The 15,586-nt window shown below is 46.3% G+C and overlaps 1 protein-coding gene across 1 annotated transcript; it reads right to left on the reverse strand.

The window, feature by feature from the left end:
- Positions 1 to 110: 110 nt before the first annotated feature.
- On the reverse strand, positions 111 to 15,511 carry LOC105702005 (sortilin-related receptor). Its single transcript, XM_012429190.1, has 10 exons — positions 10,954 to 15,511; positions 8,890 to 9,162; positions 8,432 to 8,593; positions 8,115 to 8,357; positions 7,751 to 8,028; positions 6,606 to 7,659; positions 5,963 to 6,509; positions 2,538 to 5,906; positions 2,259 to 2,465; positions 111 to 2,184 (listed from the first exon to the last, which is right to left on the reverse strand). The coding sequence occupies exons 1-10, from the start codon at positions 11,209 to 11,211 to the stop codon at positions 2,123 to 2,125; spliced, it is 6,453 nt and encodes a 2,150-aa protein (XP_012284613.1). The 5' UTR covers positions 11,212 to 15,511; the 3' UTR covers positions 111 to 2,122.
- Between the last annotated feature and the right edge of the window lie 75 nt (positions 15,512 to 15,586).

A 15,586-nucleotide genomic window follows, 5' to 3' on the forward strand; every position in this document is an offset into this window, starting at 1 on the left:
GAATTAATTTTCGGGGACGTCAATTTGAAGAATTCTCCGCAAACCCTTTCCCCCTTCTCCGCGAAGGGGGGCCGAGATACGAGGATGCGGTAATCAGCGACGCCGAGAGGTCGTGCCTCAACTTCGTTTATTTACACGCAAATATATTATATCACTGTATCGTCGTAACGCCCCCCCGAGATTTACACGTAATAACTACAATCCTACGTCCGTTCGTCGCCGATAACGCGTCTCTTGCCCCTTATCGATCCTTGTTCTCGAGGAAGACGTCCCCTCGGCCGGGCATATCCTGTACATCGACACCCACCGGCGCATCCCTAAAATTAACCCGAATTACGCCGATCGCCGCTACGCAAGAAATTCATGAGCGCCGAAAATCGTCACTTCCGGCCACGTCGATCCAGCGGAGGATTCTCGCACGACGAAGGACTTACATAGAAGAAGAAGAAACAGAAAAGAGGGAGAGAAACTCGCGAGGGAATTCCGCCGGGATTTCGTCGACCAAAATCGAAGCCGCCTCGCTGGGCCCGCGCGTTCCACCTTGAAGAAGAGCCTGAACGATAGCCGAGTCGACTCCAAGGACTCCTCCCGAAATTTCGGCAGTGCCATTTTCGAAGAAGAAAAAAGAAAAGAAAAAGGCGTCGGTAATACTGCTTCAGAGAATCCCCGGCGAATCGCCCCGAGTCCTGAGCCTCCTTAACAATTGTCGCACGCAGGGCTTAGAATTTGAGCGTTATCGATTATCATTTTTGGAAGTCCATTTCGCGAACCCGTACGTCCTTAAGACAGGTGTCCTCTCTGGACGGATCTTAATGGTGAACGACGAAGAAAGCAACGCCGAAATATGAAAATTCGCTCACGAGCACCGGCGATACGAAAACGTGCCCCGTTGATAGTTAGTCGTTAATTCTTTCTCTCATCTTTCATTTGTTATCCTCCAAATGCCGTTTTACATGTGTAATATATGTATATATATAAAAGTCGCACCAAGCGTTACGAAATGTACAAAGTAAAGAGTGTATACAAGCAGCAACGAATCAGCTGATCGGGGTCCGACGAGAATTCGCTCGTTTCTCCGTCTTGAGACTTCAGGGAGCTCTTCAAGGGTCGGCTCTAAAAAAATAGCTTATCGGTCATTCCCGAGTAGAACGGAATCTCGCGATCGCAGATCCTCAACTAGACGGGGACAGAAGAATAAAACAGAGGTGAGAGTAATCTGAGCGCCCTGAAGAGCGTCGAACCGATCTCGCGATTAAAATTAAAAAAAAAATAGAAGACAATCAGAAAACAATCAACACCGACTAAGATAAAAGTTAAAGCAGAATCGAGATCATGCGCGCCCTCGAATGGCTAACTTTTGATTTGGACCGTGATTTCCTCCTCCCTTTATACAAAATTCCACCGCGCGAAATCGAAATAGAAGAAGAAGAAGAGGTCGACGCGCGAGAGTACAAGAGAGAAAGAATTAAAAGAATTAAAAAAAAACAAGGAGGAATGCAATCGTAAAACTTGACGAAAAGTCGACCCCGTACGCACATGTATATATATATATATCCTGAAGACGTGGCTTTAAATCCGATAGTTCATAGAAAAGCAATATCTCATTAGTCTTTCCTTTTGTTCACTATATACAACAGAGCAGCGCTCGCCGCATCCTCGTTACACGTCGGACAAACATGATCAATCGTTAAGGCATGTCGATTTTCTATAAACTTGAATTTAAAACGCACCGGCGCTCCCCCTACGCCTCGAAGAAGGGCCGCAGCGAGGCGCGGTGTGTCGACATATACAATTCATATATATCTATGTTATACTATATGTATAGATCGTGTATGCTATACCTCTTACAGTAACATAGTTTATCAATTAATAGTGTTTTTGTTTCCATTATAAAAGGTTTCTATGTAAGCGCCCGCGGTCATTCCCTAACGTAAGATCGGACGAGCTAGGACTAGCGGAGAACGTGAGCGATCTTGGACTCGCGTCGAGCGACTTACACGAAATCTCTTAGCCTGATTCCGATGGTAAAATTCTATCTACGGCCAAGATTAATCTTTAATAGTAGGTGGTTGCGTACGCCTAGGGTGTAAATTACGTATAGACGTATACGGACTGTAGACTTTTACGCTATTACCAGTGGCTCGTCGTCCGAGAATCCACGTATCACGGGGCTGTCTTCCTCGTCTGCAAGAAGATGTCACCGTGAAAATCGTCAATGATCGGGATTAATTGTTAATAGACTGTGGAAGATGTTTTACCTAGGCCATCGGCGGTGCCCGGGAACGTGGCCTGACCTCTCCTCGTGTCGTAATGACTGTTGGCGAACTGCGTGAAGCTGTTCGACAGCCTTCTGTGCTTGATGACGTAGTAGCCGAGGACGGCACCCAGAGCCACGATGAGCAGACACACCGGGATGGCGAAAGACAGGATGTTGGACGTGTTCAAGGCGGCCTGCCAGGCTGTTTCTGGAAAGTCGAAGGGAAGATTAGGAGTCTCTTTATCCTACTTTCATGGTCGAGATCAAAAGAAAACCATACCGGAAGGACTCTCGATGCTGACGACCTCGCTGAGCAAGCTCTTGTACCCCTTCTCGGTGACGAGGCGGACAGCGAAGGAGTAGATGACGTCGGTCTTGGCGTTGGGGAATATATACGGGGGTTGGTCCTCCTTGAAGATCATGGCGGTGGACTCGTTGATGCTCCTGGAGTCCTCGTTGACGAGGATCTCGTAATGGTACTTGGTGTTCTTGGCGATGCTGTCGGGTAAGCCCCGTTCCTGCCAGTAGAGGATATAGTTGCCCTCCTCGTGAAGGACGTTGAGTTGATGAGGCGGCAAGATGGGCGGCGCCAGGTAGATGGCGGGTTTGCTCGGGATGGCGTAATCGACGTCGGTGGAGATGGTGATATTATATTTCCCGCCATACTGGACCGAGGTGAACTTGTACTTCATGGTGGTCTCGTTGGTCGGGGGCAGAGTGACGGTCTTCTGGATATTGAGGGTCATCTCGGTGATGGAGATGGTGTAGCTGATAGGCTCGTCGATGGTGGGGCAGCTGGAGCTCCAAGAGACGATGATGCTTTCGGACTTGTCGGTCGGCGAGACCCTGAGTCTCTTCGGCGGCGCCCTGGCGTTGAAATGGGTAGTGACGGTGACGGGTTGACTCAGAGGACCGGCTCCGTAGGATCCCCTGATGCCAACGGCGAAGACGTAGGACTCGCAGGCCTCCAAATCGCGGACGGTCGTGGTCTTGTTCGTCGTGAAGAGGTGGGGCTCCCTGAAGAGGTCCTGCATGTTCAGGGCGTAGTGGATGGCGTACTGCCACTTGATCTTTCTGTTGCTCTTGGGGGGGTCCCAGGTGAGCTTGACGCTGGTTCCATGGCTCTTCACCAGGTAGGCCTCCAGGTTGACGACCGAGGGCAGCGGGACGCCTTTCGTCGCCCCGACAACCATGACGCCCTTGCCGAAGTAGTTCTTCTTAGAGGCGTTCACCTCGAATGTATAATTGATCCCGGGTGCGAGTTCGTTGACGACGAGAGTGTTCTCCGTGGTGACCAGGGTTCTGAGGGTGGGGTAAGGAGCGGGGCCCCTGGGGGTGACGTTGTACCCGGTGGCGTCCTTCACCTTCTTCCAGGCCAGGGTGACCGAGTTATTGGTCGTCTCCACGACCCTGAGATCCTCTATGTCGTCGATATTGGCGGATCCGTCGAACGTCAAGGTGGCGATGTTGGAGGGCTTTGACTCGCTCTCCCTGTTCTTGGCGATGACCCAGAAGGAGTAGTTCTTCCCGGCCTCGAAGGCGATGTCTATGACGACCGAGGTCTTCTGCAGGGAGAACTGCATCGGAGGTATCGGGGGCGTAATGAACCCTTCGTAGCCGGTGATGGGACCGTTAGGATGCAGAGGAGGCCTCCAGGAGACCTCTACCCTAGTGCCGTTCTTCTGGGTGACGGTGACGTTCCAGGGCTCCGAGGGCACGCCTTCTCCCGTCATGACCGTGAGGTACTTCGCGGGCGGGAATACGGTGGTCTGATTCTTCAGCCTAACGTAGACGGTCAGGTTGTACCGGGTGTAGGCCTCTAGGTCGTTGAACTGATACTCGGTGTCCTCGATCCAGTCCGTGGCGTTCTTCCAGGTGGCCTCGGGCTCGGCCTTGGCGATGGATGGGAGGAACTCGAAGGTAACGTTCGTGGGGATCGGCATCCACCAGAAGAGGAACAAGCTGGTGGCGTTGATGGACCTCTCGTCGACGCCCATCACAAGGACCTGGTACACCCTGGAGTTGATCTTGTCGCAGTGGCTCTCGTCGGTCTCGTCGACGCAGTCCCGCTTGCCGTCGCAGAAAGCGGCCAGAGGGAAACACCGGGTCTCGTCACAGGGGAAGAGCCCCACGGAACAGGAAGGAGTGACCGCCGGGCTGACCTGGTGCACGTGGCACCCGAGCTCGTCGCTGCTGTCGGGGCACTCGGCGACTCCGTTGCAGATGTTGGTCAGAGGAACGCAAGAGCCATCGGTACGGCACATGAACTGGTCCTCTCGGCAGCCCATGTGGATTCCGTCGCAGTGGAGCTCGTCCTCCCCTGACTGGCAGTCCCTGGAGCCGTCGCATACCCAGGACTCCTCGATGCACTCGCCGTTGTAGCACTGGAACTGGTGTTCCCGGCATACCCTGGGCTGCTCGGTCATGTTGGGCAGGTCGGTGGTGTCCTCCAGATTTCCGCAGCCCATCTCGTCGGAGTTGTCGCCGCAGTCATCCACGCTGTCGCACTTCCACCAGTAGGGGACGCACTTCTTGTTGCTACACTTGAACATCCAGTCGTTGCAGGAGACCAGGGGGACCGTGGGCCTCGGGGTCAGAGGGGTGACGGTGGTGCAGTTGGCCTCGTCCGAGCCATCGGCGCAGTCCTCGGCGCCGTCGCATCTCCAGGTCAGAGGGATGCACTTGTGGTTGTCGCAGGTGAACTGCCACTGCTGGCAAGTGCGGGACTGACAGTCGGTCTCGTCGGAGCCATCCTCGCAGTCGTCGTTCCCATCGCATACCCAGGCCTGGTCGATGCATTTTACCTGCTGCTTGCAGGAGAACTCCTCCGCGGAACAGTTACGAGGACCAGGAACTGTGCAGTAGATCTCGTCGGAGCCGTCCCTGCAATCTATCTCGCCGTCGCAACGCCACCTGCTGACGAGGCACCTACCGTCGTCGCACCTGAACTCCGTGCAGTTAATGTAGGTGCAGTTGGTCTCGTCCCTGCCGTCCTTGCAGTCCCTGTCCCCGTCGCAGACCCAGTGCTTCGGGATGCACTTGGAGTCGCACTCGAACTGGTCCGGGGGACAGGAGAGCCGGTTGCAATTAACCTCGTCGGAGTTGTCGCCGCAGTCGTTCTGCTCGTCGCACTTCCAGGTCTGGGGTATGCAGACGTTGTTGGCGCAGGCGAACTGGTCGGCCGAGCAGGTGCTGGCCACCCTGGGGCAGGTCGCGTTTGCGTAAGGTGGCGTCATCCCGGGACACATGCACCGGTCGTTGACCATCTCCATTCCCTCGGGACAGAGGCAGACGAAACTGTTGTTGGGCGCGCCGAGGCAGATATGAGAGCAAGTATTATTGGCGCACATATTCGTCCCGGTCTGCACGCTGTGGGCGAAGACTTTCAGGTCCATCAAACCCGGGAGGTGGCCGAGGATCTTCGCGATCCCGAACCCGTGGTCCTTGTCGGCCTCGAAGATCATCGACTGCTTCCAGTCGTCCCAATACATGTTGTCCTTGAAGACGGCCACGGCAAAGGGGTGCGAAACGCGCTCGTCCTCGGAGATGATCTTCTTGAAGCCCTTTCCGTCGAAGTCGGACAAGCCGATGTAGTCTCCTCTGGCGTCCACCCAGTAGATCCTCTCGGCGATGTGGTCGATCGTGATACCTGGAAGAGCCACTCCCGTACAGATCCGAGTCTTTATCAATCAATTCCCGACTTACCATTGGGCCACTCCACGGTGGGCGTCGTAAAGAGCCTCTTGATGTCCGTCCCGTCCAGGTTGGCGCGAGAGACGGACGGACTCCCAGGAGCCCAGTCGGTCCAGAACATGTAGCCCATCATCGGGTGAACCGCGATACCCCGTGGCTTCTTCAGCCCATGGTGGGAGCTCAGAATGGTCCTTCGCATCCTCCCCATCGACGAAATGTCCGTCCTGATGATCTCGATCTTCATTTTAACGCCGTCGACGAAATAGAGGACGTTGGATACCCAGTCCAGAGCCATCCCCTCGATCGAGCTGAGGTCCGTCTCGACGAGGATCTCCGGATACCTAGTACCGTCCTGAAGACATTGCCGTCCAATCGTGTCATTCACGATGTCCGCCCAGTACAAACAGTTGTTCTTCAAGTCGAACTCTATAGCTATGACGTTCTTCAGCCCGTGGACCGGTAGCGTCTCCAGCTGTTGCTTGTTCAGGTCAATCCTCGAGATCTGGTCGCGCTGGGCGACCAGCAGAAACTCCGGAATCTCCTCCATGGGGCAGGGTATCTGGGAAAGGAGGACAAAATTCACGTAGACGTTACTCAAATAATAATCTAACGTTCCAATATAAAAATTGAAGAGACCGCAAGGTCTTTGGTTCACCTCGTCAGGTTCGAAGTTCTTCGCAAATCCGCCGGAGCAGTCGTCGTCGGGTATTTTGACGTATCCCTTCGTCCGGTTGTAGAATTTCCCCGGGGCGCATGTGCTGGGAACGGCGTACGGGTCGACGTCGGAGATCGACTTGTTGCGGACGCAGTGATAAGGGTTACCGACGCGGACGAACCCGAAGTCGCATTGATAGTCATTAGCGTCGCATTGACAAATGTCGACCTTGATCGGCCGGTCGTAGTTAGCTCCAGTGTAACATTTCGCGCGAGCAGCTCTTCTCTGATAAGTCTCCTTTCTCCCCAGGACGCAAGCGACGACGGGCTGATCCGCGTCAGAGCCGGTCGGGGACCAGAACTTGAAGTCCTCCTCGGTGCAGTTCCTCTCGAAAACGTTCCTCAGGTCGACCTTCATGATCAGCCACTGATGTTGTCCACTGCCAGAGCCGAACATGGTGAACACGGTGGTGTTCTCTCCAGGCTCCGTCATGAGACCATAGACCTTCAGCATCTTCTCGTTGAAGACGTAAGTCTGCCAGGTCTCGCCCTCGTCGACGGAGTAGGAGATGTCCCTGGTCTCGCCGCGGGATTTGAAGTACTTGACGGCCACCAGGACGCCTCCGTGGTCGCCCATGTTGAAGAAGTAGTAGTCCTTGAGGACCTGCTTCCAAGTTAAACCAGCATCCCTGGACACGTAGAGTGCAGGGTGGCCCTTCAGGCTCCTCCCGATCACCCCGGTCGCCATTATAATACCCGGCGCCGATTTCGAGCTCATTATCGAGACCGATCTCGTCACCGGATACAGCTGGCTAAACTTCTGAGTCAGATGCAGCGAACAGTCACCCGAGCATGCAATAGGAAACCCTTCGCTGGTCTTTTCTGGGTGCTTGATACGATTCCAGGTAGCCCCATGGTCGTATGTTATTAGCGATACCAAGTGCTCGGGTCCGATGGAGCCCGACTTCGGGGTCTCCTTGACGTGCGAGGCGATGTAAATCCCTCGCAGACCCTCCACCTTGTAGAGGTCCGTGAAGGGCTCTTCGGCAACGTCGCTGAAAGGTACAAGTAATATTTTTCTCTTTTTCCTCCATTTATTTCACGACGCGGACAATGAACTATACCGTCAAGAAAATCTCCGCTCACCTTAACCAGCTGTCCTTCCAAGTACTGTTCGGGAAGTACGTGAGGATCCTCTCCAAGGACAACGTGAACGTCGCTGTCTGGTTATCTATCACTTCCGACACGTACAGGTTGACCACGGTCTCGCTATGAGATACCGCGACGAAGATGCGATTGTAAGATACGTCGACGATATGGAAGTCCCTCTTGTCCAATTCCGTGTTAAACCTCGCCTTCACGAAAGGCTGCCTCTTGTACGAGATGTAGAGGTCCAAGTTTCTCTGAGGCTGCGCAGTGTCTTGCTGCAAAGGAATTAAACGATTATTAATTTATTATCCCATTCGACGGATCGCAGAGAGGATTTATCGTGATACAAATAGAATCTTACCGAGTCAGCTTTTCTCGTTCCGAACATGTAATCACCCCTAACTTGAAAATCCTCTACGTTCCTGATGACTACTGTGAAATTTCTCTTGAACGATGTCAATCCCATTTTTAACACTGTCGTATAGTGGGTAGGCTCCGCTCTCTCCACAAGCAAAGCTCTAGGATGGGTCGCGATCCAGGAGAAGGCTTTTACATATTCTTGGAGAAAAACCCAGGTTGTTCCCATATTCTCTGTATACCATAGCTAGCGAGTACATAGAATGTTAATGCAAATTCAAGAAATCTACGGGTAAAAAAAATATTTTAATATTATCTCACCTTTCGCATGGGATCAGTCTTATCCAACACCACGATAGTGAAACGATCTTCATCGTGGAATGAAATTTCACTCGGATGGAATTGCAAATTATGCCTTATGATATTTTTTCCATTGTCCATGGTAACGAAAATCAATTGATTAATATTATCGGCAAAGACACACTAGCAAGAAAAAACACAAATCATTTTATTAATGAAGAAGAATTGATCATATTTTACAAGTACGCAATTTTGTTATTAGCTGATATCAATGAAAGATCGTATCTCCAAAGATTTCACATATCACATGCTATTTGCACGATAAGTCTTTATCTGTTATTAAAGTCACATGAGCGAAGATAAATAAGGTACTGCTTGTAGAAAATTAAATGTTAGTAAAACAGCAGTTGTTTCAAATAACACTTTGTTGTTCCGCTTCTGTCATTACGTAAATATTACACCTACATAATAATACATACATCAGTTGTAAACTTTGGATGATTGTAGAACTTATCCACGGATGCGTATTTGGCATTTGGCTCACGGGATATCTTAAAGAATTTAGTCTTGTTTTCGAACGTATCACCATAATTGTAGCTTATATACACAGCACTAGGGCTACTGGATACTGCTCTATTGCCTGATAAGCGTGTCAGTAACGTGCTGTCCTTTGCCAGACAAATTATCACATCCGACCCCTCGCCAACCCAATGTACCATTAGCTGTTGATGGGAATCATTTAAAGCATTGATCTGCAACAGAGGAAAACATTACGTTAAAACAAATTGAAATATATTCACACGGAAGAATTATGTATTGACCGTTTGATAATGCATAACTAAATTCTACAAAAAATCCTGAATTTCTATGGTAAAAATGTTCGGTATGAAGTAATATTTATTTACTATAGCTGTGTAGTGACTAGCACTTTCGACATGACTCATTTCAGATCTGCTTCCTTTGCACTTCACATACGTATACGTGCATGTGCACGTGATGGGTGGCTATCCTACATCACATGACTAAATCGTGAATAACTTTAAAGTGATACTCAGACAGACATTTTCTGTTGATACAGATGTTTCTTTGTCAGGGTACATATTACTTCCATTGTAACAAAACTGTAAGGATAAGCAAAATAGCTGCTAATTATCGCACCGAAGGACTCTGATAACAATAAACGATAGAGTCATTATTATGCTGAGATAATGAAGGATAGTTTAACTACGTGGAACTTATGGCAACACGCACACATAGGAAGTCCTCTAAATCTCATGGTTCTCAATGCCCGGATGAATACATTTGAGGATAGCATATTATATTCATCGAGACAATTAATAAGAGTTAAGTTAAGCGTCGTTCGACCAATAAAGCTGAGTACACAGAGTCCGCTACATGCACACGAACGGTGTATATCCCAGGTCACTGCACATTCAATTATCTACAGGAATTGATACTTTGCACGATCTTTAGAAATGCTTTTTAACTGAAATTGTATGTAATTGGTTCCAAGAAATAGTTCATACAAACACCGTCGTTCTAGGAAATAAGTAATTGTTTTAAGACCGGTTTCCCCAGGTACAATTCTTCCTCCTATGATTAACGTAATCATTTTATTGTGAATCACATGAACTTTAATATCGATGATATAATCAATTCCTTTTGACTTTTATTAATTTGAAATACTTTCAAAGTATAAAATAAACTAAGAGAAAAATTAGAAAATACATATCATTGTTTGGCACGTCTACCAACAAGTAATGTTTAAAATTAGCCTACAGGACCAAAACCTTCCACAGCCTGGCACATAAAAGCATCGTTCTTCTTTGTAAGCTATCCATTATACCAAAACCTGTTATTGAGTTTCCTTCTACGATAAGCATTAATCAATTCCGCCCCAATCAGCTATCCGACTCAATATCACCGGCAAAACAAGTTCCCTGCACAATAATTTCTACAATAATTTAAAGACGACTAGGCAATATCGAAAGCCTATTAAATTAAAAAAAAATCCTTATTCAAAACATCCCATTTCCATAACATAAAGTCCATCCGCTGTGTAATTAAGACGCGCCGTGCAATGGAATATTTTGAACGTCTCGCAACGAAAGAAGCTTACTCCACCAGGGCAAAAACTTGCAGCGAAAGCACACAAACGCGTTATCCTGTGTAATGCATTCATTACTCCAAAACCAGTTTTCAAGACTTTCCTTGTATGCCAAACATTCCATAATTTAATGAGTCATCCGTCCAGTCAAATACCGTCTTCAAAATAATTGCCAGGCGTAACGATTTCTGCGATGAGAGATAGCCGTCTCTCCGAGGATAGAGGATAATAAAAAGAAAAAAAGAATTCTGGTCTCAATGACAGCCTATGAAGACCGACTCGTCGAACAGTCCCGCTGCGATAAACAGCTTCTAAGAAACGTCACGAAACGGAATTCTGCGGCGGATTCGGAGCTCCGTCAGCGGAATAACGTTCGCAGCATCCATTAGAAAAGAAACATCCACAGTTCGAGAAATAATGAGCGTTCCCGATTTACCTTGGTCGTAATATTTGGGTTATTGTGCTCAGGCACGTCCCTGCGCATTCGACTGAATGACGTTTCATCTCCGCTGGCCAAATCGTCGCCTCTATTGATGATCAAGGGCCTCCTGACGCGCAAATCATCCTCGTCGGGTGACAAGTGTAGCGTCCTTGCCCTGTCACCAATCTTCTCGCCATAATTATAATTAATCAGCAGGAACAATTGTAAAATAAGCAGGAAATGGTAAAAGGCCGACATCGCCCGAGCGGCCATCTTGCACAGACTAAGTTTTTTTTCCCCCGAGAGCGGACGTATATGTAAAACAAACAAGACGCGCGACTAGGGCGCCGAGAACAAGTGGCCGGATCGACGCCGCTACGCATGCGCCGTAGGATTGTGGACTAACTCTTACGCCGCGCTAACGCAAAGAAATTCGAAGGATTCCGTCCGCTACACTCTTCGTTAACGATATGTGAAACGCGATCGAACTAAATATTGCCCCTCTCTAAAGGAACACTTGGGCAAGGTAGAAAAAATGAGAGGAAAACGTAACGAGCGCGTTCTAAAGTTCCTCCAACCGAGTGAGGTTGTCACGGCGGCCATCTTGCTTTACCCCCACCAGTCACACCGGGGATCGACGCGTAGCCACGCTCTCTCTCTCGCATTCATACGTTTCTTATGGTGAGTAGAGAGAGATGGTACGAGACGTCGTATGCTCTTTCGGAGGGCCGTTCACGGATACAAGGAACCAACCTTGGTTAAGTTCACTAATCCTGGTCGTAGAGTCATAACAAAGAACAATGAACAAAGAAGTATTTATATTATCGACGTGAAGATATATATACCTGACTGCTAGAGGTATAATTTAAATGACAAGCAATTTTTGAGAGTATCAAGTACACGTAGATGAAAGCATTAATTACGATCGAGATAAATATAGATGATATGGCTCAATTTAGCAGGAAAAAATATTTATCTCGTCGTAGGTTGAATATTTTAGTTACTGAAAATTAATGCATTCTTGGTAAATATCGATGCAACACAGATTGTATATTGGTAGAACACAGATTAGGCACGGATTGTGGCAAAGCCCTCCTCAAGGGAATGAGTAACCGGTTTTAATGAAGACCCCCAGATGTAATAATAAAAGTCTATTAGATAATGGGTTTCATTTCCTGATGTGTTAACAGCCAGTGCTTTAGTGTGGGTCTCATTTAAGCCTACAGTCCCCTCGTGACTCGAGATAACGTGCTGGAAACGTATCTAAAATGTACTACATTTCTCAATGTTGGAACGATTTTAGCGTTTAAAGGGCAGTTTTCTATTTTTCAACAATGATTTATTACAAGCTTCCACAATACTTTATCCACTGATTACTCCTCTACTTATACTTACAGTTCACGGTATATGACGCAGCAGTTGTTACTCTTTACAAAATTCAGTTCCTAAACGAGTTGCCTCTTTCGGCATAAATTACATGTACTGGAATTTGCATTTGCATTAATTGACAAATAAAGAAATCGCTGGACGTACTTCTTTAATGCCACACAATGTTGTACGTAATTATTGCAAAGAATACGTATAATCTTATAAATACGATTCCATAAAGAGTAACAACTGATTAATATTCGGCATTGCTCCTAAATTCCTTAAGTCAGCGACAATGTGTTTCAACTTAAAATTTTCATGAAGCATACATTTAAAACACTTTCCTTTTCTCCTTCGTACAGACTGAAATGTCATTGCAAAATTGGTTGTGTTCAAATTTATGCTTCATTTAAATTTTAAGTGGATACAATATGCAACCAGCGATCGTAACATCGCAATCTAACGATCAATTAATCATTATCTAGAATGTCACAGCTAATTTGTTTCCTCTTCACTCCGTTTCAAACGGACTGCTTTGGAATATAAGATCATTTCCATCAAATCTCAAGACTTACCATTTTAAAAATGGTAAACTTACCATTTGTCTTTTCCTTCAAATTGTCACACATAGTATAATTTCTGAAGCGTCGGATATGACTCTTTAGACAATTATTACTTTTACAAAGAGAATAATCAGCAAAAATATTTTGAAGAACCTAACTCTTGTTAGCGATTTAAAATGCTTCTCAGCCAAATAAGAGGAAACTTCATTGATAATAAGACACAAGTGTAACTCATTTCTAGAAGGCAAAATTGTCATTACTTTAAAAAGCCAACGGCAAATAATCGTATTAATTAAATTTTAGTTATATGCCAAGCATTGAATAATTCTGTACATCTGCAATTATTTATAATCTTATCCAAGCAATTTAACCAAACTTACTCTTGCTCTAGAATCTAACAAAGATGCAATTGCATGGAATTGCAGTAATAAGATTACTTTTAAATTTGAAGATTCAACAGTGTAGGTTTCCAACTATGTTATTTTCAAAATCTAATAGAGATAAGAGAAGAGCAAATACCTAAAAGGCTTTCGATTTCATATAAAAATGTTACAAAGGAGGATTTACGATTATCGTAACTACCGTCGTAAGTTTTGATTTTTCATTTCTGACCCTGAACATGTGGATCAAAGTGCTGTTAATGAAAAACTGAAAACAAATCAAGACGGTGATGCGATTATTATAAATAGTTGGATTATTTCAATCGAAATGTAATGAACGTGTCGGATGACAGAAACCAAGGTACATTAAACGGCATGCATTTTTTCCGACGTGATACAATGAACCTTTGACAGAATACCAAGCTAGAGTAAGGGTTCATTTTTGAAATGCATCGACAAGGGAGACTTTCTATTATAAAGTTAATGGCGTTATAATGTAATAGTGAGCGAAACTTGGCTGAGTAGCTTTTTTCTTGTTAAAGCGGCCCCATAAGCGAATCCAACTCTCTCGTCCCAAACAACTAGAAATAAACCTGCAATTAAGTTTAAATCGTTCCTTTTAAATATGAAAAGCAGCTCGTAACAATGTTTACGAAACCAGAGAAAGCACAATCGATCATGCAACACTCACGCATCGTTGATAACCTCATCTTACATCGGATTACAGGTTTCCAAGAAGGGCCGATTTAAAGCGAAAAGAGCCAACTGTTACTTTATAATTATATATTATCTGTAATTATCAATCATTTTTATTCCTTATAACCTATTTATCTTCTTTATTACTTTATATATATTTATAAAAAAAACACAGAGCGACGATATATCAGTTTGTGTCTCGTTTTGGCGATGCGACTCTAGTTTTTAAAACAAGCGGACCTAACGCGGAGTGTAGGAATTAATGCATCTTTTTTTTCCCTACGCCACACGATGTATACACATTAAATGCACGTAGAAGACGATTGCGCGTGAACATCGCTATGACCATTCTAACCTCTTCTCCCTCGTATTACGTTGACCGGAAACTTAGACAGGAAACACGTAGAAGTAGTCACTGTTTAAAAAATACGAACAAGGTTATGTCTACGGCTGAGTCGCGTCCGCTCGCGGTATAAATCAAGAGAAACTCTCAAGAAAGCATCATAGCCTTAAAACTGCCCAGTAAAGTTTACAAAGACTCTCCTTCCGAATCTCGAGATTGGATCTTAAGTTCTAAAAAGGAGGATGGACGTGATAAATATTAAAAGGGAAACGGAATAACAATTGAAAATTAATATAGCTCCTTCGCTACATCATATCAGCTGGGTCCACATCGAGTGAGTCGAAGGACCATCGAAGCCATCGCAGCTTCCAAAGTCCTGTCACCGATCCAATCTCACCCGACAGGGACCTGGCCTTCGCAGACTCCTACGGAATCAAATAGCGTCACGTGTACGTCTCTCTTTTTAACTCTCGGGATCGCGTAGGAAGAAACTCTCATTAATTATTACAGCATTCAATATCCCCTCAATGGTGATTCCTCCTCTCATACGGCGAAGTACCTTTAACATTCGTTAGAAGCTATTTGTATACTTTATAGTACGTGGTCCCAAGTTAGCGCGGCTCTTAAAATATACGTACACATATGGCAGTCATTAAAACGCAAACGACCCGTTTGCGGCGAACGAAAACGAGAAGGGGCAGCGAGATAAAATTAAAAAAAAAAAGAAAAGAAAGACACCGGAGACTAAGTGCTCATAAGGCATCGGCATAGAGGAGAACATTCGCGGCAACGATCGCGTCGTGTCGACAGGTCCGATTATAATTCGATATAATTTTGTGCGTCCTTCCAAGGGCTCGAGAAATAACGCAGAACACCTCAAAAACTTAACGCGAAAGACCACGAGGACCCGCGTGGGGTCGATTAAAACAAAAGAAACAAGAAAAAACGAAGTAACGTAAACCAACAATCGTACCTCAACATCCGTTAAAACGAGATTATGCTCGCTAATATATATATATATTTATATTTATATGTATGTATAAATATTCACAGTTTATAAGTCGTATATACCGTCAGCGGGACGTTCCGATTCCTCTTAAGTTTATTCACATTCCGTGTCGAGCGGGTCACCGGCTCCTCGCCGTAAATAAAAAGAAAGAAAAAAATATATATATACGTCGTCGGTTGCGAAATGAACGCAGAACGTCGCGGATATTACTTTAAGTGTACTGAAAGGTGCACGTTAGCCCAATTAACAGGCGCGAGACGCAAAAACGGTGGCTCGAACTCAGAAAGTC

Source organism: Orussus abietinus, unplaced genomic scaffold, assembly GCF_000612105.2.
Source record: "Orussus abietinus isolate OABI.00-Male unplaced genomic scaffold, Oabi_2.0 scaffold46, whole genome shotgun sequence".
NCBI classification, from domain to species: Eukaryota; Metazoa; Arthropoda; class Insecta; order Hymenoptera; family Orussidae; genus Orussus; species Orussus abietinus.